The sequence below is a fragment of the Danio rerio genome, chromosome 21 (assembly GCF_052040795.2).
Source record: "Danio rerio strain M-AB ecotype USA chromosome 21, GRCz13ab, whole genome shotgun sequence".
Lineage (NCBI taxonomy): Eukaryota > Metazoa > Chordata > Actinopteri > Cypriniformes > Danionidae > Danio > Danio rerio.
The window spans coordinates 10,367,501-10,388,932 of NC_141041.1; the positions used below are offsets into that span (position 1 = coordinate 10,367,501).

The 21,432-nt window shown below is 35.5% G+C and overlaps 5 protein-coding genes across 5 annotated transcripts in view; all 5 read right to left on the reverse strand.

Moving 5' to 3' along the window:
• The window catches only part of LOC147831819 (chemokine XC receptor 1-like), a 4,185-nt gene extending 1,302 nt beyond the window's left edge, over window positions 1-2,883 (reverse strand). The window contains exons 1-2 of the mRNA XM_087300763.1: window positions 979-2,883; window positions 1-928 (exon numbers count right to left, since the gene is read on the reverse strand). The exon at window positions 1-928 is cut by the window's left edge and continues 1,302 nt beyond it. Coding sequence (XP_087156889.1) covers window positions 2,053-2,883 — 831 coding nt within the window. The 3' untranslated portion in view covers window positions 1-928; window positions 979-2,052. The remainder of the gene's footprint in view (window positions 929-978) is intronic.
• Window positions 2,884-4,646: 1,763 nt separating this feature from the next.
• LOC147831820 (uncharacterized) lies at window positions 4,647-6,252 on the reverse strand. The gene has a single exon (XM_087300761.1). It carries the CDS (start codon window positions 6,222-6,224, stop codon window positions 5,391-5,393), a length of 834 nt encoding a protein of 277 aa, XP_087156887.1. The 5' UTR covers window positions 6,225-6,252; the 3' UTR covers window positions 4,647-5,390.
• Window positions 6,253-7,882: 1,630 nt separating this feature from the next.
• LOC147831821 (uncharacterized) lies at window positions 7,883-8,826 on the reverse strand. Its single transcript, XM_087300764.1, has one exon. The coding sequence runs from the start codon at window positions 8,824-8,826 to the stop codon at window positions 7,996-7,998; it is 831 nt and encodes a 276-aa protein (XP_087156890.1). The 3' UTR covers window positions 7,883-7,995.
• A 5-nt stretch (window positions 8,827-8,831) lies between these two features.
• Window positions 8,832-14,236, reverse strand: LOC147838772 (uncharacterized). The gene is made up of 2 exons (XM_087300753.1): window positions 14,124-14,236; window positions 8,832-12,202 (listed from the first exon to the last, which is right to left on the reverse strand). The coding sequence occupies exon 2, from the start codon at window positions 12,157-12,159 to the stop codon at window positions 11,320-11,322; it is 840 nt and encodes a 279-aa protein (XP_087156879.1). The 5' UTR covers window positions 12,160-12,202; window positions 14,124-14,236; the 3' UTR covers window positions 8,832-11,319.
• Window positions 14,237-17,702: 3,466 nt separating this feature from the next.
• LOC147831823 (uncharacterized) lies at window positions 17,703-18,547 on the reverse strand. Its single transcript, XM_087300386.1, is given in 2 exon segments — window positions 17,703-17,950; window positions 17,953-18,547. Coding segments are annotated over 2 exon segments (843 nt in total).
• Window positions 18,548-21,432: the final 2,885 nt, after the last annotated feature.

A 21,432-nucleotide genomic window follows, 5' to 3' on the forward strand; every position in this document is an offset into this window, starting at 1 on the left:
TTTTTGATAGCTCATTGCATTAAATCTGCCCTTGAACAAGTATGAAAACAGTTATAATAACATATTGTATATATTGGTCAATATTGTATATTGGCATTATACACCGAATAAACAACAGGAGTTTAATCACCTGAGGAGTGAATGTCCAATCTCTCTGGATGTTTAAAACACCTGTGTTCGGCGTCTGTTGACTTATTTCAGTGTATTTACAAGTGTAGATATACACTTCATGAGCTTACATGTCACATAAAACACCAGATATGCAAATACTTGCATATCTGAAGTTGTGATATGATAATTTACATACAGAATAAGAATGGGTCACAATTTTATAACCATACATTGACAAGGTTGTTGTTGAATAAATTTAAGCTTTATGTTTTTTGTGTTCAATCAAGTCTTTTAGATTATAAACTTAAAAGTGACCTCAAAAAAGTAATCTTCATATATTGGAAAATTGAACACCTGACATTTAAATTTAATAAAATTATGAACACACCATTACCGCTATAAGTTCCTCTGATGTGTAAAACATATGCTGGATAAGTTGGTGGTTCATTCCGCAGTGGCGACCCCTAATGAATAGGTCGACAAAAATTAAATGTATGAATGAACACACCATTACAAGTTACATTTGCACACATTTTAATAGTGACACATAGTTGCACAAAATTATTAGCCCTTCTCAAATATTTCTTAATTATGTTTAACAGAGCAAGGAATATTTCAGAGTATTTCTTATAATATTTTTTTCTTCTTGAGAAAGTCCTTTTTTGGTTCTGTTTTATTTAAAAAAATAATAATAAGGTCTATATTATTAGCCTCCTTAAGCAATATTTTTGTCCTATTGTCTACAAAGCAAACCACTGGTATACAATGACTAGCCTGATTTCTAAAACTTGCCTTAACCCAAGACTTTAAATTGCACCTTATACTGAATACTAGTGTCTTAAAAATATCTAGTAAAATATTATGCACTGTCTTCATGGCAAAGATCAGGGGCCCTATCATACTAGAAGTGCACTAAAACGCAAGACGTGTCTGCCCCGATGTGTTACTATTTTCAGACCAGTGCAACCTTAATTTTCCAATTTTCTGCCACGTTATTTAAATAGCAAATCCATATGTGCAACTTTGAGTATTCAAGGGTGTTCCGGTCTAGAAAAGAGGTGTGTTAAGGCGCATTGCTTTAATCTGGGGGGCGGGGGGACAACTTGGTTTTGTAAAATGTTATTACTATAAGCAGTATTATTTATTATATACAAATTTATATTTGTTTTATTAAAAACAAGCTCAGATTTGTACACCTGTTGAGGCATAGAACGTGTTTTATATTACTATTTTTTGACCCCTCTTCATTATTATTCCTAATTTATTATTTTGCTGGAAAGTAGAACTGAATTTAATAATAGTTCAGAAACAAATCTTTGTGCTTAACAAATCAAATTAATTATATAGGCTAACGGATGTCTGTGCGTCTGACACAGTTTTCTTATCTACGAGAAAGGTGGCTCATTCTTTATCCTTGAGCTGCAGATGCTCTGTTTAATTGTTTTTTCTCTAGTGAAGCGTTCAGTTTTTCCACTTGCAAAGTCCGCCATGTAAATATAAACTAACTCTTAAAGGGAATTAGAGATGAGACTCTGATTGGTTTACTCTCAAAACACACCTATACCTCATTAAGAGAATAAGCCCCTGTTAGATCTAGCTCTGCAGCACAGTGCAGATTTTTCTGTCTTTAAAATAGCAAAAGTGGATTCTAAAATGTCCTTAAGGATTTTGCACACTTTAGACTTTGCGCCTAGATCAGTAAACTTGAACCCAAGTAATTAGAAATGGGTAAATAAAACTATTATGTTTAGAAATGTGCTGAAAAATATTAATGTTAAAAATATAAACATTTTCTTCTGACCAACTGTAAATGATAAATGGTACACAATGAGTAGAAATGATACTCATGTGCTATGGTTACTTTTTCAAAAACATATTAATTTAGCTACATAGAGGTACAGTTCAGTAACTTAATTCAGTGCAATAACACAATAGCTACTATTATGACAAACAGGCGCAGGAGAGTTTTCCAGTGCGGTGCAGATAAAGAACAGGATGAACAAAAACACCGAGAGTTAAACATGTCATGGCTGTGAACATATTTGTGTCAGTCGTGTCCCCTGTCAGAATTTCATAAAATGCTGTGAATGTCTTTGGAAAGTACATGAAAACTGTGTTCACAGTAGTTATTAAAATTATATGAAACGCTCTTCTCTTCATGTGGTTTTCCTCTTTCTTTCTCTCTCCTGGTCCTGACTGCTTCAGAGCTCTGAGAACAGCCACAAGACAAAGCAGCTGGATGGAGACTACTATAATCATCTGACAGGACAACAACCATTTATACACATATGTGTATTGTGAGACTAAAAAAAACAAGCATATAAAACATGAGAAAAGAGTGATTATCCAGACCACAGCACAGCAGATCACTCTAAATCTGAGAGGTTTGTACTTCAGAAAGGTTACAGGATGAACCACTGCCAGGTAACGCTCGACACACATCAGACACTGAAACAGAGGACGACCTGTGATGGAGAATCCTACAAGAAATTCTTCAAATTTTGACAGGCTGGCAAACTGCAGTGACAGTATAAAAACCAAACTCTCCAGACAAATGCCGAATTCACAAGCACAGAGATTGAGGTTGAAGAACTCTGAAGCAACTCCACTTGTTTCTGTGACGATGAGCCATAAAATATATGAGTGTGTAGGAAAACTAAACAAGAGATTGATGCTGTACAGAGAGATCTCCAGATAGTTCATCAGCCCCAAGGAATAAGTTGTGGAGTTTGTAGAAGCTTCAGATGTGAAGATTACTGTAGAGTTATTCATCTTTGATTTAACAGCCCACAATACATATATTTTATTGATCTAAAAAGATAGTGAAGTGTTAATTTACCAATAAGCAGTTTAATAAGCAGTACAATTCTTTTTTAGATATAAACCCAAATAACCAAAGCTAAAACAACTAAACAATTTAAAAAAACACTCAAACTTTCTCCTTGACTACATATTGAATTACAGTAATATTATTATTATTATTATTTTGCGTATTGCTGTTTTAAAATAACATAGTGAATCAAAAATAGACATTTATCACCTGAAGAGTGAATGTCCAGTCTCTTTGGATATAGGATTTTCCTGCTGTTGCAAGAATACATGCACACGAAACCTGAGATATGCAAATATATGAATCACAAAATGACAAAGAAAAAAACAAAACAAAAAAGACACCCAAGTGAATTGTACTGGAAAGCTTGTGAGATTTATGTGGGACATTTTGAAATGTGGAAGCCCTAATAAATCAGTGTTGTCACCTTTGTCCTAAATTTAAATGATTTTTTAAAAGGAATACCTTTTATTTTATCCAATGTTTATCATCAGACCATAATAGAAAAAAAAGACTTACACCAGCTAGATTAGGGTCATTTATTTGTTCATATATTAATTAATTTCCTAAATTTATTTAGGAAAATACTCCTTCAGCTTATTTCCTGCTGTATTGGGGTTGCTAAAGCGGAATGAACTGCCATTGTTTTACAACCCAGCACAGAGAGTACTAAAACAAACTTTTTTTTTTTGCCAGTAAATTAAATTGCATGGCATAATTGTTCACCTAAAAGAAAAACAATGTTCAAAACAATGTAGCAAAATTTACTCTTTGGATTAAATAAAATTATTGTGCGCATGCCATTGCAATTTACACTTAAAAAAAGGGGATTTGACACAAATGTGACCTCACAAATAAAGGGTTAATTTTGTTCAAATTGATACAATGGGCTATATGCACAGTTTATTAGACAACAGTAAACTTCAGGTGAAAGGTTAATGTGACTTTTTTTATTTTAAAAGGTTCCTTTTACAGCATCGACATTGTATTGTGATTAAAAAGCATTCAGTTATTCAAGTGTAAAATGAGTTGAAAGACCGTGTAAACCAGCTGATTCGAATGTTATCACTCGATTAAATGGGCGTTTGATAGATATGGGTCAGTATGAGCCTTCTGTGTCTACTAGTAGGCTCAGAAGGCTGTTATTATTCATCCATAAGGTTAGTCAACTAAAAAAGACATCCACAGTTGAAGTCAGAATTATTAGCCTCACTGTTTACTTTTAACCCCAATTTCTGTTTAACAGAGAAGTTTTAATAACTCATTTTTAATAGCCGATTTATTTTATCTTTGCCATGATGACAGTAAAAAAATATTTTGAATAGATTTTATTTATAAAAATAAAAAATTGCTATTAATCTAGCTGAAATAAAACACTAAGAATTTATCCAGAGGAAAAAAATATATATTATCAGACATACTGTGAAAATGTCCTTGCTCTGTTAAAAATTATTTGTAAATTATATATATATATTTAAAAAAATAATTAACAATTCAAATGTGGGCTAATAATTCTGACTTCAACTGTATATCTCAGTAGTTTACAAGAACTATTTATATTATTTATTAAATTTCCTATTAATTGTGTTTTATTAACGTTTTCCCCCAACCCCTGACCGTCACAGTAATGTAAAAACAGATCTGGTTCTGGAGTCTTCTCTATTAGTATAGCTGATTATGCAGCCTGATCCTTTTTTTTATGTATTGTGAGTTTAGTGGCTAATTCACATGATTTTGTATGAGTCCAGTTGTACAAAAGTGTAAAAAGGTGGTGTGGCACCTATAACCCCACCATAAACTTAACCGTCATTGGGGGATGAGCAAATCATACAAAATTGTACGAATTAGCCACTAAATCAAAAGGTTACGAATTGCCATGAGATTGTGTTAGATTATCAATGTAAATGGATGATAACAGCCTCACGCCCGTTCAATCTAGTGATACATTCAAAGCGAGTGATGTAAACTCTAGCACCATCAGAATGCAGCATTCTAGCGCAAAACTCCATTGAAGATAATGAAAAATAAATGCCCATATTTTAAAGACGATCACTGATTTTTCAAGAAATCAGATCTTAACTGTGGTGATTTTGTAATGGAAAGCAGTTCACCTGAAGTGTTTGGGCTGGCTGACTGAAAATGAAAAGTCAGTGTGTGTATACTTCATTTAATTTGTACAAATAGGTAGAATTTTAAAAAAAGAGGTGTGACCCCTAAACCCCACCCAAGCCCAAATGTCAATGGGGGATGAGCAAATCATACTAAATTGCACAAATGACATTGTATAAATTTATAAAAATTAGCTACTAAATCAAAATGTTACAGATTGCCATGAGATTGCAGTGCATATTATATAAATGGCTTGCTATAAATTTAAATGATGCCCATGCTTACTGTGTCAACAAATTACTAATTTACATACAGTTCAATAAGATCGTAATAGGTCATTTTATGACAAACAAGAGCATGAGAGTTTTCCGGTGCGGTGCAGATAAAGAACAGGATGAACATAACCAGTCAGAATGAAAAAAGTGAAAGCTGTAAACATATTTGTATCAGTTGTGTCTTCTATCAGAATTTCGCAGAATGCTGTGATGGTTGTTGGGAGATACATGAAAACTGTGTTCACAGAGGTTATCAGAATGATTTGTAATGCTCGTCTCTTCATGTGGTTTTCCTCTCTCTTTCTCTCTCCTGGTCCTGACTGCTTTAGAGCTCTGAGAACAGCCACAAGACAAAACAACTGGAGCAATAGGATCAGAACCATCTGTAATGTCAAGAAACACGTATACATGTATGCTTTTGAGTCTAGATAAAACATGCAGGAAACACAAGAGCCAAGAGTGATTATCCAGGCTGCAGCACAACAGATCACTCTATATCTAAGAGGTTTGTACTTCAGAAAGGTTACAGGATGAACCACTGCCAGGTAACGCTCAACACAAATCAGACACTGAAACAGAGCTCGACCAGTGTGGACAAATCCTACTAAAAAAAAGTCAAATGTTGACAGACTGTAAAACCACAATGACAGTACACATATCAAACTCTCCAGACAGATGCCAAATTCACAAACACAAAGATTGAGATTGAAGAAATCTAAAGCAAATCCACTTGTTCCTGTGACGATCAGCCATAAAATATAGGAGTGTGTCGGAAAACCAATCAAAAAGTTGATGCTGAACATAGAGATTTCCACATAGTCGTGAGCAGTGAGTCTTGAGGAATGAGTTGTTGAGTTTGTAGACTCATCAGGAACGAAGTTCACTGTAGAGTTATTCATCTTTGTCTTACTGTAGTTCAGCAGCTCACAATATATACAATTAATAATGGTCTATAAGATAGGAAAGAGAAGTGAGAATCAACCAATAGTCAGTTCCTCCAATTTAACCTCAAACAGCCAATTAATTGAGTAAACATCAATGTGTTTGCATATTGTTGTGGTTTAAAATAAAAGCACAGAATCAAAAGTAGTAAATTATCACCTGGAGAGTAATGACCAGTCTCTCTGGATGTGTATTAACAGGCTGTGTTTCGCAGACTGATTTCACTGTTGTCACAAGAATACATTAAATACAGTATGCAGGCACCTGATATGCAAATGACAGGAGGAAAAAAAGTCACATTGGAGTGAATTGTATTGTCAAGCTCTTTTTTAATGTGAAAAACAAATGTCATTTTCTGTCTTGCATTTAAAGGCGCCATACATGGCATTTATTCAATAAGTTCAATTGTTCTTTGAAATCTTATTTCCAGTAGTTATTTTGATTATATATTTTTTTTAAATCCAGAAATGGTTTTATTTTTAAGATTAATTTTTTTAGTCTTTATTGGATAGGACAGTATTGAGACAGGAAGCGAAGTTGGAGAGAGAGATAAGGGGGTGGGGTAGGGAAATGTCCTTAAGCCGGTATTTGAACTCGGGAAGCCCTGACATGCTACTGCACTATATGCTCTAACCACTAGGTAGGCTATATATGCCCACCAGAAATGTTTTTTTACGGTAATTTATTACACCATAAAATAGCCCTCGAGCTAGTCCATAGTGACCATATTTGGATTGCTTGTGAATATTAGTGCAGCTCACACACACAGCATGATTTACCAACATGGAGTGAGAGATATATATAAGTGAAATCAGAATTATTAGCCCTCTTGAATTATAAGCCTCTCTTTTTATTTTTTTTCCCTATTTTCAGCTTAACGGAGAGAAGATTTAACATTTCTTAACATAATAGGTAATAACTGATTTATTTTATCTTTGTCATGATGACAGTCAATAATATTTTACTAGATATTTTTCAAGACACTTCCATACAGCTTAAAGTGAGCTTTTAAGGCTAAACTAGGTTAATTAGGGTAATTAGGCAAGTTATTTTATAATGATGGTTTTCAACTTATCCAGCACATGTTTGTTTTTTAAGTGTAGGTAATATACTTTTAGATGTCATCTTTTTATGCAAAGGCTGATATTATTTTTTAGCTGTATTTTCTTTAGCAATATAGCTTAGAAATGCAACACAATACAACTCTCTGATAATTTGTCGAGTTTAATTATAATTTAACATTTATCCACAACAAATCTTCTGAGCAAAATAGCTTTACATTACTCTACTTTATATTAGATACAGTTGAATTATTTGTTTTACTTAGGCTAGAAAAAATAAAATCTTAAGAAAAAAAAATTTAAGATCAAAATTATTACCCCCTTTAGCCAATATATTTTTTTTCAATAGTCTACAGAACAAACTACCTTGTTTAGTACAAAAAAAAAAAAGATTTTGTAAATGCTTTTACATTTAAACTTTTCTGTTAAAAGGTGTCACGATACCAGACAGAGAGGATCCAGTTCCAAGTATTTCATGAAAAATATGTATCAAGGATACAACTGGATGTTCTGGAGACAATGAAATGTTCAAAACAAAAGAGATCCTACTGGCCACAACGAAGACGTCAACCGATGAACAGACTGCGAATCCTGAGAGACAACAGACAGGAACAAGGACAAACAACGGACTGATAACCAGCACTAACCACAGATGTCGCAGATAATGTTATGACAAACAGGAGCAGGAGACTTTTCCAATGCGGTGCAGATAAAGAACAGGGTGAGCATAACCACCTAAAATAAAACAAGTCAAGGCTGGGAACAAGGTTATCGCAGTTGAATCTCTTGTCAGAATTTCATAAACTTGTGTGATTATTTTGGGAAAATACATGAAAACAGTGTTCACAGTAGTTATTAAAATAATTTGAAACGCTCTTCTCTTCATGTGGTTTTCCTCTTTCCTTCTCTCTCCTGGTCCAGACTGCTTCAGAGCTCTGAGAACAGCCAAAAGGCAAAACAACTGGATGAAGAGGACCAGAATCATCTGACAAGACAACAAAGATGTATGTACATATCTGTTTTGCGAGACTAAATAAAACAAACATATAAAACAGGAGAAAATAGTGATTATCCAGGCAACAGCGCAGCAGATCACTCTATATCTGAGAGGTTTGTACTTCAGAAAGGTTAAAGGATGAACCACTGCCAGGTAACGCTCAACACACATCAGACACTGATACAGAGGACGACCAGTGATGGAAAATCCTACTAAAAACTCTTCAGATTTTGACAGCCTGGCAAACCATATTGACAATATAAAGACCAAACTTTGCAGACAGATGCCAAATTCACAAACACAGAGATTGAGGTTGAAGAACTCTGAAGCAACTCCATTTGTTCCTGTGACGATCAGCCAAAAAACATAGAAGTGTGTTGGAAAACCAAAGAAGAGATTGATGCTAAACACAGAGATTTCCAGATAGTCCATCAGAGTTGTGGAGTTTCTTGAAGCTTCAGGTGTGAAGTTTACTGTAGAATTATCCATCTGTGTCTTCATTAAACAGCTCACAAACTAGATTTTAACTATGACTGTTAAAGAAAGAAAAGTGTAGCTCAACCTACAGTATATGAAGATCTACAAATTTCATATTTTAACCCTAAATGATCACAGCTAAAACATTCAAAACACTCAAACTAACTTGTTCTTTGACTAATTATTGAATTAAAAAGTAACATCTTTGTACATTGCTGTGGTTATAAATAAGACATTGAATCAAAAATAGACATTAATCACCAGAAGAGTGAATATCCAATCTCTCTGGATGTGTTGAAATGTGCTGTTTCATGAACTGAATTCACTGCACATGAATACAGTATATATAAACCTAAAACGACTGATATGCAAATTTTTTTTATCATAAAATAATACAAGAAAAAAAAGTGACACTGTATATGCAAAAATTCAAAGTGTGGTAACAGATAAATCAATGTTGCGACCTTTCGACTTAAACTGAAGATTATAGGGCTACATTTTCTTATTTGTACCCAACATTTACCGTCTGACAATAGTGTAAAAATGAGACCTGTTCCAGCTATATAAGTGGTTTTATATTAGGGATTTTGTTTTCATTTTATATAAATCTTTAAAGATTTTATTCCTAATATATTCATATATAATACACATGCCTCTCAGTCAATGCCCTACTATGTAAATTTCTTAACAAAACATTAAAAAATAAGAGATAAAAGAAAATAAAAAATGTCTTAGGTCACTTGTGTGATATGATTCCAGGTTTATACAACAGTTTTAGTGGAAAGCCTCACTATAAAACCCCCAAAATAAGGTAACTCAAACTGTTTAAGGAAATCGTGTGCAGCAAACCATTGGAGTAAAAAAAAAAAAAAAAAAAAAAAAACTAACCCTAATGAGTACTGTGAACTTAATCCATTTTAGTAAATGAAGCAATTTGAGCAGAGTAAAACCCATTAATAAAGAGAACTCAAACCGACTGAGTACTGAAAAACCCTATAAGCTAAAGCAACTTAAACTGTTTGAGGAAACCAATTGCAACAAATCATTTGAGTTAAAAAAATGAGTACTGTGAATTTAATCCATTTAAGTTGAAGTAATGAGGTATTTAATTAACTCATTACCTTCAGCACTGAGTTCAAAACTCTTTTCAAATGGGTAGAATTAACTTCAGTAAATTTGAAGTTAACTACATTCATTTCATTAAATAAAGTTGACTGCATAAATCATCTACATAATTCAGTTAAGTGGAAAAAAATTTATTCATTAAAATGCAAATCAAATGCATTTATAGCAGAAAAGAACAAACTGATTTTCCTTACCAGCAAATATTAATCAGACACCAAATATAAAAGCAGACACTAACCCCGTTTAACGCAGTCACCAATGACTAAATCTCCAAAGGACAGATGAAAACAACAGTGAATAGTAGCTCTGACATGGACATGAGGCTTCTAAATAACTGAAATACAGCTGCTGGTGAAGTATATTGATTGCAAATGCTTGTGATCACATCTCGGTTTCACTCTGGTGATATAATTTCAAATATTCTTAGCTTAAAACATAAGCAACGCTCATAATATTAAGCGAAAAAAAGAGAATAAGACAGCTGTGAAACATAATCTGCTTTGTATTTTTGTACATACACAGTTTAGGTCTGTTTAGGGTAAGAGTTGTGTGAGTTATTTCCATCTATTACTGAATGTGTCAGGAATATCGAAAACAAAAACAAACTTAACTTCACTCCTTTAGCGCCCTCACACAGCTTGATCCACGCTGGCATTTTTACCCTTGGGTTTTATGTTTTAGAAAGCGAGAAAATAAAAATTGACCACCATGCCCAAACTTTTAGGATACCGGGTATTAGGCTTGTTTCACGCGCTCAAAAGCTTGACAGACCTCCTGTGTGTAGTTACCGTTGCTAAGCTATGATTGCTGTGTGGCAGTTTTCAATGGTGACATAGCGAAGGGTCAATTTAGCAGTGTACGAAACTAATTCTACACACAGGAGCTGGTTGAGAAAAAAAACCTGAAAAATTTTCTGAAATACAACATCAGTTGTGGTAATTGTAGTTTAAGCAGAATAAGTGAACTCTTGAGACCTACCAGAGCTCAAACTCCCCTCTTGCACTGCAAATGCGAGGGAGCCCCGGGCTCAAATATCTTATGAGCTCAGGGCTCTCACCTGGGTCAGCATGCTTCATAGCTAAAAGCTAATTTATACGTCTGCATCAAGCGCACACGTAGGCTATGTCCACAGCCTACGAGTGGACGCATAGCCCTCGCTGTGGTTGTCGCTGAAGCGCACCCTTAAAAAAATGTAACATGTTGCAATAGCGCATAGTGCAAGCTCTGTGATTGGTAGGCTTGGTAGCGCTGACAACTGTGGGTAGGACCAAGAGCTGTGTGAGTCTGTTGGAGCGAGTGTTTACAAATGTCGAGTCCGGTAAAGGAGCTCCAGATGAAAAGTTTTACAAGTAAGCTTTAGAAATTTGGTAAGTAAAATATTACAGTTGCATGTTATAAGTAACAGATGCAACATTTTCCAGCACGGCGCAAATAAAGAAAAGGCTGCACAAAACCAGCCAGAAGAAAACAAGTGAAGCCAGTGAACCAAACTGTTGGAGTATCCTTTGCTGTCAAAATGATAGAGACTGATGTTATTGCAAATGGGAAATATAGGACTATCATGTTCACAGTAGTTATCAAAATGAGATGAAACGCTCTTCTCTTCATGAGGTTTTCCTCTTTCTGTCTCTTTCTCTCTCCTGGTCCTGACTGCTTCAGGGCTCTGAGAACAGCAGCAAGACAAAACAACTGGATGGAGATGATCACCGTAAGCTCCACTGACAAGAACCATGCATGTTCACGAGTTTTTTTTGAGGCTAAATTATACAAGCAAAGCACACAGGAACCAAGAGCAATCACCCAGGAAACAGAGCAGCAGATCACTCTATATCTGAGAGGTTTGTACTTCAGAAAGGTTACAGGATGAACCACTGCCAGATAACACTCAACACACATCAGACACTGAAAAAGAGGACGGCCGGTGATTGTAAGTCCTATTAATAAGCGATCCAGTGCCTCAAAACTTGAAAACCACCTTGACAGTATGAAGAACAAGCTGTTCATCCAAATACCAATCTCACAAACAGACAGGTTTAGGTTGAAAAACTCTGATGCAACTCCACTTGCGGTTTGAGTGACGATGTGCCATATGATATAGCAGTGTAGAGGCAAGCTAAACAATAAGTTGATGCTGTACACAGAGATTTCCAGATAGTCAATGAGTCCGAATAACTGAGAGGTGGAGTTTGTAGAAGCTTCGGAACTGCTGAAGGTTGCTGTAGATGTATTCATCGTCTGGGTCTTTTTCTGTAATCCAACTGCTCATAAATTAAATCTAGAAGCATAGAAACATTTTCAGAAAAGTTCTTAAAGTTTTAAATTCAATCCCAAACAACCAGTGTCTCATTATTAAATTATAACCAAATATAGAAATACATGTTTACTATTAGAAATATCATGCAGTCAGACCTTCCTTGAATGGATTTTATTACATTGTTACTTCAGTTTAAAATAAATAAATACTCATTTAACGCAATAGCTTCGTTTGAATCATTTAAATTTGCCTCGTATAATGTCCAATCAGTGAGTGAAATATGTGAATTCATATTTAGAACTCAAAATATCATGTAGTCAGATTTTCCTTGAATGGATTTTCATTACATTGTTACTTCTGTTTAAAAAAAAAACTAAGAAATACTTGTTTTACTCGATAGCTTTGGATGAATCCTTTAAAATTGTCTCGTCAAATCAACAGGTGAAATATTGTCAATGCCGGTGAAATATGGGAATATTTAAAATTCAAAATATCATGTAGTCAGATTTTCCTTGAATTAATTATTACATTGTTACTTCTGTTTAAAGGGCCTCAATTATGCATTAAAAAGGCTCAAATTTTAGTTTTAGAGGTCTCCAACAACAGGCTGATATTCGTGCAAGGTTAAAAAAACACTTTCTCTTCTAATCTCCATTTATTTTATTATTATATTATTATTATCCCAACGACTCCCACATGATTCGTTCAGCCATTCATTTGTTCCTAAACCCCTCTTTAGCGTGATGCTAATCTGCGTTGGTTGGTCCGATGACCCCTATTGTTGTGATTGGTCGAATGCATTAAGCACGAGAGAGAAAAAAATGCCCACAGGCCCGGATTGGCTAATCGGGAGGACCAGGAGAATTCCCAAAGGGCCAGTCATTTATTTATTTGTTTGACCATAGCCTCACTCTTTTTATTCATTATTTTGCTGCAGCTCCGCTCTTTTTATTTATTTTCTGGCAGCCCATGAGCAAAATGCAGCCTGCAGGTTAATGATGAGGTAACTATCATTCGACCCCAAACAGCGACACCTTAGTGAAAATAAGTATTCGAATAATTAATATTATTGAATATTACACCTGCTCAATCAGATGATTCACTACAATAATAAATCTGACATAACTTGATCTGAAATCTAAAAAGGGGAAAACATTATAAAGAGTCTTGCAGATAACAATGCAATACTTATGTTTTATTCCAAATGCTCCAGTATTAGTGCCATTGTGGTTCAGTGGTCGGCATGTTGTGTTATGACACCGCAGACCCAAGTTCGAACCTGACCTGGATAATTTTGTTTTTCATTTTAATTGTTAAGAAATATTATCTTTTTGTGTGACCACCATTACAAAGGTCTGAATATCTATAAAGAATTTAGCACAGAATATATATTCGAATATTGCATTGAGGTGGGCCGGTCTAAGGCTTGAAACTCCAGGGCTGAAAAGTCCCACTCCAGCCCTGAATGCCCACCATGGCTTATAAACAATTTTGAGGTAACAGAGTGAAGACAGCCTGCGTGAGCCAGCATATTGCTCAGATTTTCATAAGTAAAAACAGTCAAACACATTCAGTATTAACTCACACAGTGGCAAAAGCTGGAGTATTTTTAAACTCAAATATATGTAGGAACAGCTTACGGTGGCTATAGCAATGACAAACGGCAGTAGATCATAAACGCGTTTAAATCTGTGAACAAAGTGACACGTTTTCAGCGTGGTTTTAGATGCAAAATGAGAGTATAGAGTTCACCAGATACAGTACAAGCAGTTAAAAGTAACTAAACACAATTAAATACATATTTTGCAAGCTAGAGAAAATGAGGCAACCATTAAAAAAAAAAAAAAAAAAAAAAAAAAAAAAAAAAAAAAAAAAAAAAAAAAAAAAAATCGCACTTAATTACACTTGTGAAATGGAGGAAGAAACTGGTTCATGAACCCACCTTGAAAATCTTGTCAAGCTCTGACAAAGTCCCATCAATAGTCTTTTCTGATGCTTCCTTTAACAAATGGCCGACGAATCCCCTGTTGTAAGCGAGTACATTGCTGAAGCACTCGTCAGAAAAATGACAGTAACACAGCATAAGGTTGAGGCTGTAATGCGGAGGTATTTTTACAAAAAAATCAACTTCAACCACTGACTCTTCACATTTTAAGGAAGGGAAAACAATACTAACTTTTCCTCACACTTTTGAGCACAGCGTCTTCGCGACTTGATTCTGGGATATGCTACAGTGTTTGTGGCCAGGGCTGGGGGTTTCAATTTTCACAGATCTGCACGCGCAGCAAATGGATGGGGCTTGAGTTTCGTATCGATGTCACACCAGAACTGTCATGTTTACCAGCGAACAACCACCAGATGTCGCTGGTAAACACACACACTTAGAACTACACTTTTCCTGGACTACATTTTCATACATGAACTTCTCCCTGACACCCATGCTCATTCACCTAACTTGATTGCATTCACCACCTGAACCTTGTCATAGACTGAACTCTCACAGCTGTAACCACCCACACAATGATTATTTGGACTATTTAAACCCCTCTTTTCCACACACATGTTGCTGAGTCTTGTTATCTGTCACAGTGACATTACAACGCGTTTCCTTTGTCTGTCTTTACCGTGTTTTTGATCCTTTGACTTGTTTATTTATATAATGCTGTTTGCTGCCTGCCTCTGACCAACTGCCTGTTGTTTTGACTTCGACTCTGGATTGCCCTCATACATCCGTTTGCCGGTATTGACCACTGCTTGCCTGACAATTCTAATAAACCTGCACGTGGATCCAAACTTCTGTTGTTGGTGTCACTTCCCCGACGTTACAGAAGACTCTGCCATGTGAATGAGTGTGTGTGCTGCTTAAATACTGTGTAATCAGTCTTGAAGCAGGATTAGCTGTGGGAGTCTAATCAGTGGAGACTTGGAGCAGGTGTGTGTGTGTGGCATGACTGAATATGTAGTCCATTTACTGGCAGATTTGTAGTTTCATGAGTGAGTGTTTACCAGCAACATCTGGTGGTTGTTCGCTGGTGAACATAAGAACAGCTTACCACGATGATTCAAACTACACTCTCAGAAATAAAAGGTATGCAAGCTGACACTGGAGTGGTACCTTTTCAAAAGGTACACATTTGTACTAAAAGGGTCCATTATTGGTACCTCAAAAGCATATATTAGTTCCTAAAAATTAAGGTACTAATCAGGCGGCAACCTCCAGCTCTCCCTCGGGAAGCCAATACGGAAGTAACTGAAACTGCAATTCATCGAAATTCTGCTAGTCCTGGCTGCATATGAAGCAAATTTCAATTGAGCCCACGGTTAGAATGGGCAACTTTACCATAGAAAAAAAGGTGTTTACAGCCTGGTACAAAGAACCATTTTGGTTCACATAGCTAATATTACCCTTCATGACAACTGTGAGGGGGGTGAATTTTTTTATAACTCATCCATTTACTTTATATTAGGTTATATTAGGTTTGCATAATTAAGGGCGTGGCCACTTGAGTGACAGCTAGGTCTCACTGGTGCAGTCACTTCACCTCAGCTGACTCCGGCAGATTAGCTGCTGAACTTGGCATATTCATCATATTTTTGTGTTTTATGTGGCTTTACACAGTCAGTTGCCTTTTAGACTTCTTTATTACAATTATCACATGATATGGGATGTTGTGTGCACTTAACTGTACTCACAAACCATTCACATGGCCTCCGTTTCCCATGTGAGTAAAGTTATATACTCGTATATCAAATTAACAATAAAATATGGCGAATGATGGTGAAATAAGGGAATCCATAATTAAAACTCTAAATATCATGGAGTCAGATTTTCCTTGAATGGATTTTATTACATCGTTACTTCCCAGCAGACATAAAATCATATGATATTAATATTAGGTTAGATTTAAGTCGTGATTTCAGGTGACCAAACTTCAATGTCTTGTCAGCATCTAAGGACAACGTTATTTTGACGTCCAATAATGTTGATATTTGGTTGATTATAGGTTTGTGTTGGAAAGTGATCAAAACCCAACGTTGAGCCAATATCTTAAACCAACCTCATATTGACATTTATTCATCAGGTATGGTAACAAAAAATCCAACGTCTGATAGATGTCAACGGTTACGTCCACACAACGTCAAGCTGTAACATCATTAGACATTGATATTCGGATGATTTTAGGTTACAAATTGGACATTATTGTCAGCCTGATGTTGGTTTCTGACATCAACTCGATTTTCATTTGCCTGCTGGGTTCTATTTAAATGACATAAATACTCATTTAACTCGATAGCTTTTGTTGAATCATTTAAATTTGCCTCATATAATGTCAAATCAACGTGACTTATGGCGAATGATTGTGAAATATGAGAATACATATTTAGAATTTAAAATGTAATTCTCCTTGAATGGATTTTATTACATTCTTTTTTGTTTAAAAAAACAAACAAACAAACAAGATATTTGTTTTACTCAATAGCTTTGGTTGAATCATTTCAATTTGTCTCATATAGTCAAATCAACAATGTAATATTAAGTATTGTGGTTAAAAAAACAATATTAAAAATGATTGAAATAAAAGGTATATCACCTGAATAGTGAATGTCCGGTCTCTCTGAGTGTGTATAAATATCTGCGTTTCCTAGACTGACGTTACAGCTGGTACAGGAATATGTGCAGTCAACAAAAAAAAAAAAAAAAAAAAAAAAAAAAACTCAAACATGCAAATATTTACAGTACAGGCTGCATTGCATTTTGAGTGGCTTATTTCAATACCCTAATCCTTTCAAAGGGTTGACTGTCCAGAGTGAGATTTTTAATGGTGTAGATATTTAATGGTGTAGAAGAACTAAATGACAACATTACTTAGAAAATATCAGTACAGTCATGCCTTTAATTTAAATTATACATGCTGGGGAGTTCAGCTATGGTACAATGCAATTTAGCGTGCAGTTATTGCCATTGCAACTTTTGCTACAGTATTGTTATTGCAGTGCTGTATTTGTTGCAGGGTGACCTCGTGGCTCAGTGGTTAGCACTGTTGCCTCAGAGTGAGAGAATGTCGCTGGTTCAAGTCCTGGCTAGGTCAATTGCATTTCTGTGTGGAGTTTGCATGCTCTTCCTGTGTTGGAACGGATTTCCTCCACGTGCTCCAGTTTTCCTCACAGTCCAAAGACATGTGCCATGGGTGAATTGAATAAGTGAAGTTCCACAAACTAATTTCGAAAGGAGCATGTGGTATGATTGACTACAGCTTCTCCTTGCTAAATATTAGCTAGTCCATCAGACCATTCCAAAACAACTATAAATATTCTGGTCTAAACTTCATTCCCTATCTTCATTTTGGAAAACCCCCCTCTCTATCCTTCCCTTCTCCTCAAAACGTCCTGGCAGGTTAAAGGTTGTTGGAAGAAAGATCAAGGTCTCATAATGCAAATCAAAAGCATAAATAAGTGAAAAGACAAAACAAATCCATTTAATTTACAGATATTTCTTACAGTGTACATACATTTCCATAACCTACCATAACCATGACAAACAGCTGCAGGAGAGTTTTCCAGTGCGGTGCAGATAAAGAACAGGATGAACAAAACCAGTCAGAATGAAAAAAGTTAAACCTGTGAACATATTTGAATTATTTGTGTCTCCTGAAAGGATTTCATATAATCCTGTGACTGCTTTGGGAACATACATGAAAACCGCGTTCACTGTAGTAATCAGAATGATTTGAAACGCTCTTCTCTTCAATTGGTTTCCGCTTTCTTTCTTTCTCCTGGTCCTGACTGCTTCAGAGCTCTGAGAACAGCCACAAGGCAAAACACCTGGATGGAGATGACCAGGGTCATCTGTAAGGTCAACCACCATGTGCATAGATATGCGATTTGTGAGATTAAATAAATCATGCCGAAAATACAAGTTAAAAGAATGACCATCCAGACCACAGCGCAGCAGATAGCTCTATATCTGAGAGGTTTGTACTTTAGAAAGGTTACAGGATGATTACAGATTACTGCCAGGTAACGCTCAACACAAATCAAACACTGAAACAGAGGACGACCAGTGATGGAGAATCCGAATAAAAAGTGTCCAAATTTTGAGAGACTGGCAAACCACATTGAAAGTATAAGGATCAAACTATAGAGACAGATGCCAAATTCACAAACACAGAGATTGAGGTTCAAAAACTCTGAAGTAACTACATTGGTTCCTGTGACGATCAGCCAGAAAACAAAGGAGTGAGTTGGAAAACCAATGAAGAGATTGATGCTGTACAGAGAGATTTGCAGATAGTCCATCAGTCCAAATAACAGAGTTGTAGAGTTTACAGAAGCTTCATGTGTGAAGTTCACAGTCGAGTTATACATCGTTGTCTTCATTCAGCAGCTTGCAAATTACATAACTTTTCACCTCTGATCTACATGGAAAGAGAGAGAATTTTTCTGTAAATAGCTTGTTTGTAGTTAGTGTCCTAATTAAACCCAAATAACATCTAAAACAGCAAAAACTCTCCTAAAAACACTTGATCTTTGAATATTTATTAACATTTTACAACAGCGGCATACTAAATCAAAACAGGTCCTTAAAAAAGCCTGGAAAGTTATTTTCTAGTCTTCCAAAATAAAATACAGTTCCATAAATCTTATTTCAAGGAGTTCACACTGCTGATGATTGATAGTAAAGCTTGTTTGGCAGGCTGTCCCGGGTAAGACCCCTTATAAGATCCTCGAGCCCAGGGCTCCCTCCTTGAAAGGCAAGAAGGGAGTTTGAGCTCAGGTAGATCTCGAGAACTCCCCTGCTGTAGTAGCTAATGAACAGATAGTGATGCTCTTAAGAGATAATTACTTACTAGGAGCTTGTCTATGGTAACGATTTGGATTAGTCAATTAAATTTAAGTGGCATGTTTTTGGATGGTGGGAGGAAACAGGGGAACCCACGCGAGGAAAGTGTGAATGTGTAAACTGCATAGAAACGCTGGCTTGGAGAACCAGTGATGTTCTTGCTGTGAGGCAACAGTGCTAACCACTGGACCACCATGCCACCCATCTAGGAAAGGAGGAGGAGTAGGGGTGAAAGGAGGGGCGGGGGGGGTCTTTAATATAAAGATGGCTGTTATATGGAACTTTGGGTATTTATAGTGGCTTAGAAATAGTTTTATTGTTGAATCATAAATTGGATAAGCAATCAAACACGTGATCCTCTTGAAATAATTTATAAATAAATGTCACTCATATTGTAATGTATTTATAAATCTGCATTTATATAAATAAATCTGTATTTCTGACACTAGCCAAAGCACCCGTCACTTCCCCAACTAATATGTAAATTTCCATGACAAACATTTCAAAAATGAAAGATTGACCAAAGGGAAATAATAATGATGAACTAAACAAAAAAGTTCTGAACAGTAAATATGAATTATATTAATTTTATGTTTTCACACACATTTCATTTCACCTAGCACAAGTCAAATTGATAGAAACAGCCACAAACAACAGATTAAGGCTAGGAAAGGATCAAAGGAGTCAGCAAATAAAACGTGAAAATAAGCATGATTAAAATCAGCAAACAGTGATTTTACAGACAGACTGGTGCTTTGCTGGGACGTTGAGTATTATTATTCACATATCTCATGCATTAAAGTACTAAAGTTGATCTAAAATAAAAGGTCAAGAAGAACATTATTTTGCAGGGTTTTGATATGCTTTATGTTGGTGTTGACTAGCAAATGACAGCTGATTTTTGGGGGTTTGTATAGGTTTTAGGCATTTATTTACACAATGTCATTTCAAAGTGGATTACTTTAAACAAAATGTTTAAATTGAATTGTTAAATTGCATAAAATAAATAAAATAAAAATGATGCCATGCATATATCATAGACATACATATTAAATACACATGTTCATGAGTCCAGGGGGTCGCAAAATAACCAAAATCAGAAAATTAGCTTTTAGAGTTTTAAATTTAAAGCCACACAAGAATGGCTCATTTTAAAGGGACTTTAAAATAGGAGTACACATATTTAGTATTAAAAAAAAAGCTAAATATCACATCTGATTTCCCTAGAATGAATTTTTTTTTTTATTGTTTCCCGTGTTGAATGAAAAAACCCAACAACTAAGACTTAAGGGTTTATTATTGAGACACATCTTAAGACTTACTCAATTGCTTCAATTCAGTAAATCATTAAAACTTGCCATAAATCAATAGAGTAACATTGATTCAGCATGTCTGTGGTTCAAAAAATAAGAACATGTAACTAATTAAATGTATTACCTTAGACATGAATGCTCAGTCTTATCCAGTCCAATAAAAAAATCATCAGTGAAAAGTGTCCTGAAGTGCTTTGAAATGTACAAGTTATTCATAGTGTTTCATAATTTTCACTGACACTAAAACAGGGCAGGAGAAATTGATATTTACATTTCAATTCATCCCAACGGAAAGCAAATTTACATAAAATGTGTATCATCTACTGTATATAGTGAATTACTGTATGCGCTGTTCACCATAAAGAAAATACTAATTGTGAGCAAGTGACTGATTTCAAATGCCGTTTTAGTGTCCATTTACAATGTCAAAGGTGGGACAATTCTAATTCAGATCATATGATTGGATGCGAAGCTGAAGTGCAGAATGATGTTATCAGAATTGATGATTCATTTCAGCGGAAGTCAAATCTTTATTTCTACAATGCTTTTACAGTGTGGGTTGTGTCGAACATGATTTAAAGAGAATAAAAAGCAATAATATTTTTAGATTGTGGAACATTCCAGCACATCAGACGGGGAGCAGAAATGTGGTAGAACGCTGGCGTAGTTCTATTAAATTAAAAGTGATTCTGTTCAATTTAATACAGAAATGCCACAGGTAGAGTTCAGTTTTTTTAAATGTAGTTCCTAACTCAAGTTCGAGAGGAGCCTGATCAGTCAGGTGGGTCAGTCAATTATCACGTGGGTATACAAGTAGTGTTTTTTTGCACGGTTTTAGTTGACTTTTGTTTCGGCACCCCTCCACCTCCCCATCTCCTCAAAAAAAAGGAACTCATACTTGGAGCTCGAGTCAAGTCTCGAGCCTCCTTCAAGGACGGGAGGTCCAAGCTCTTAGGATTTTGATAGCTCGGGCCCCCACTTCAGGACAGCAACGCCAAAGTAGTTTACCATGTTTTGATTAAGCAGGTGAACTTGTGAAATTCAGTTAAGTCAAAGACTAGATATACAAACACTGCTAACTCACATTACTATGAATG

Excerpts from the sequence above, each read along its gene's own strand:
- LOC147831820 (XM_087300761.1), bottom strand. The coding sequence starts at position 6,224 with ATGAATAACTCTACAGTGAACTTCGTTCCTGATGAGTCTACAAACTCA.
- LOC147831821 (XM_087300764.1), bottom strand. The coding sequence starts at position 8,826 with ATGAAGACACAGATGGATAATTCTACAGTAAACTTCACACCTGAAGCT.
- LOC147838772 (XM_087300753.1), bottom strand. The coding sequence starts at position 12,159 with ATGAATACATCTACAGCAACCTTCAGCAGTTCCGAAGCTTCTACAAAC.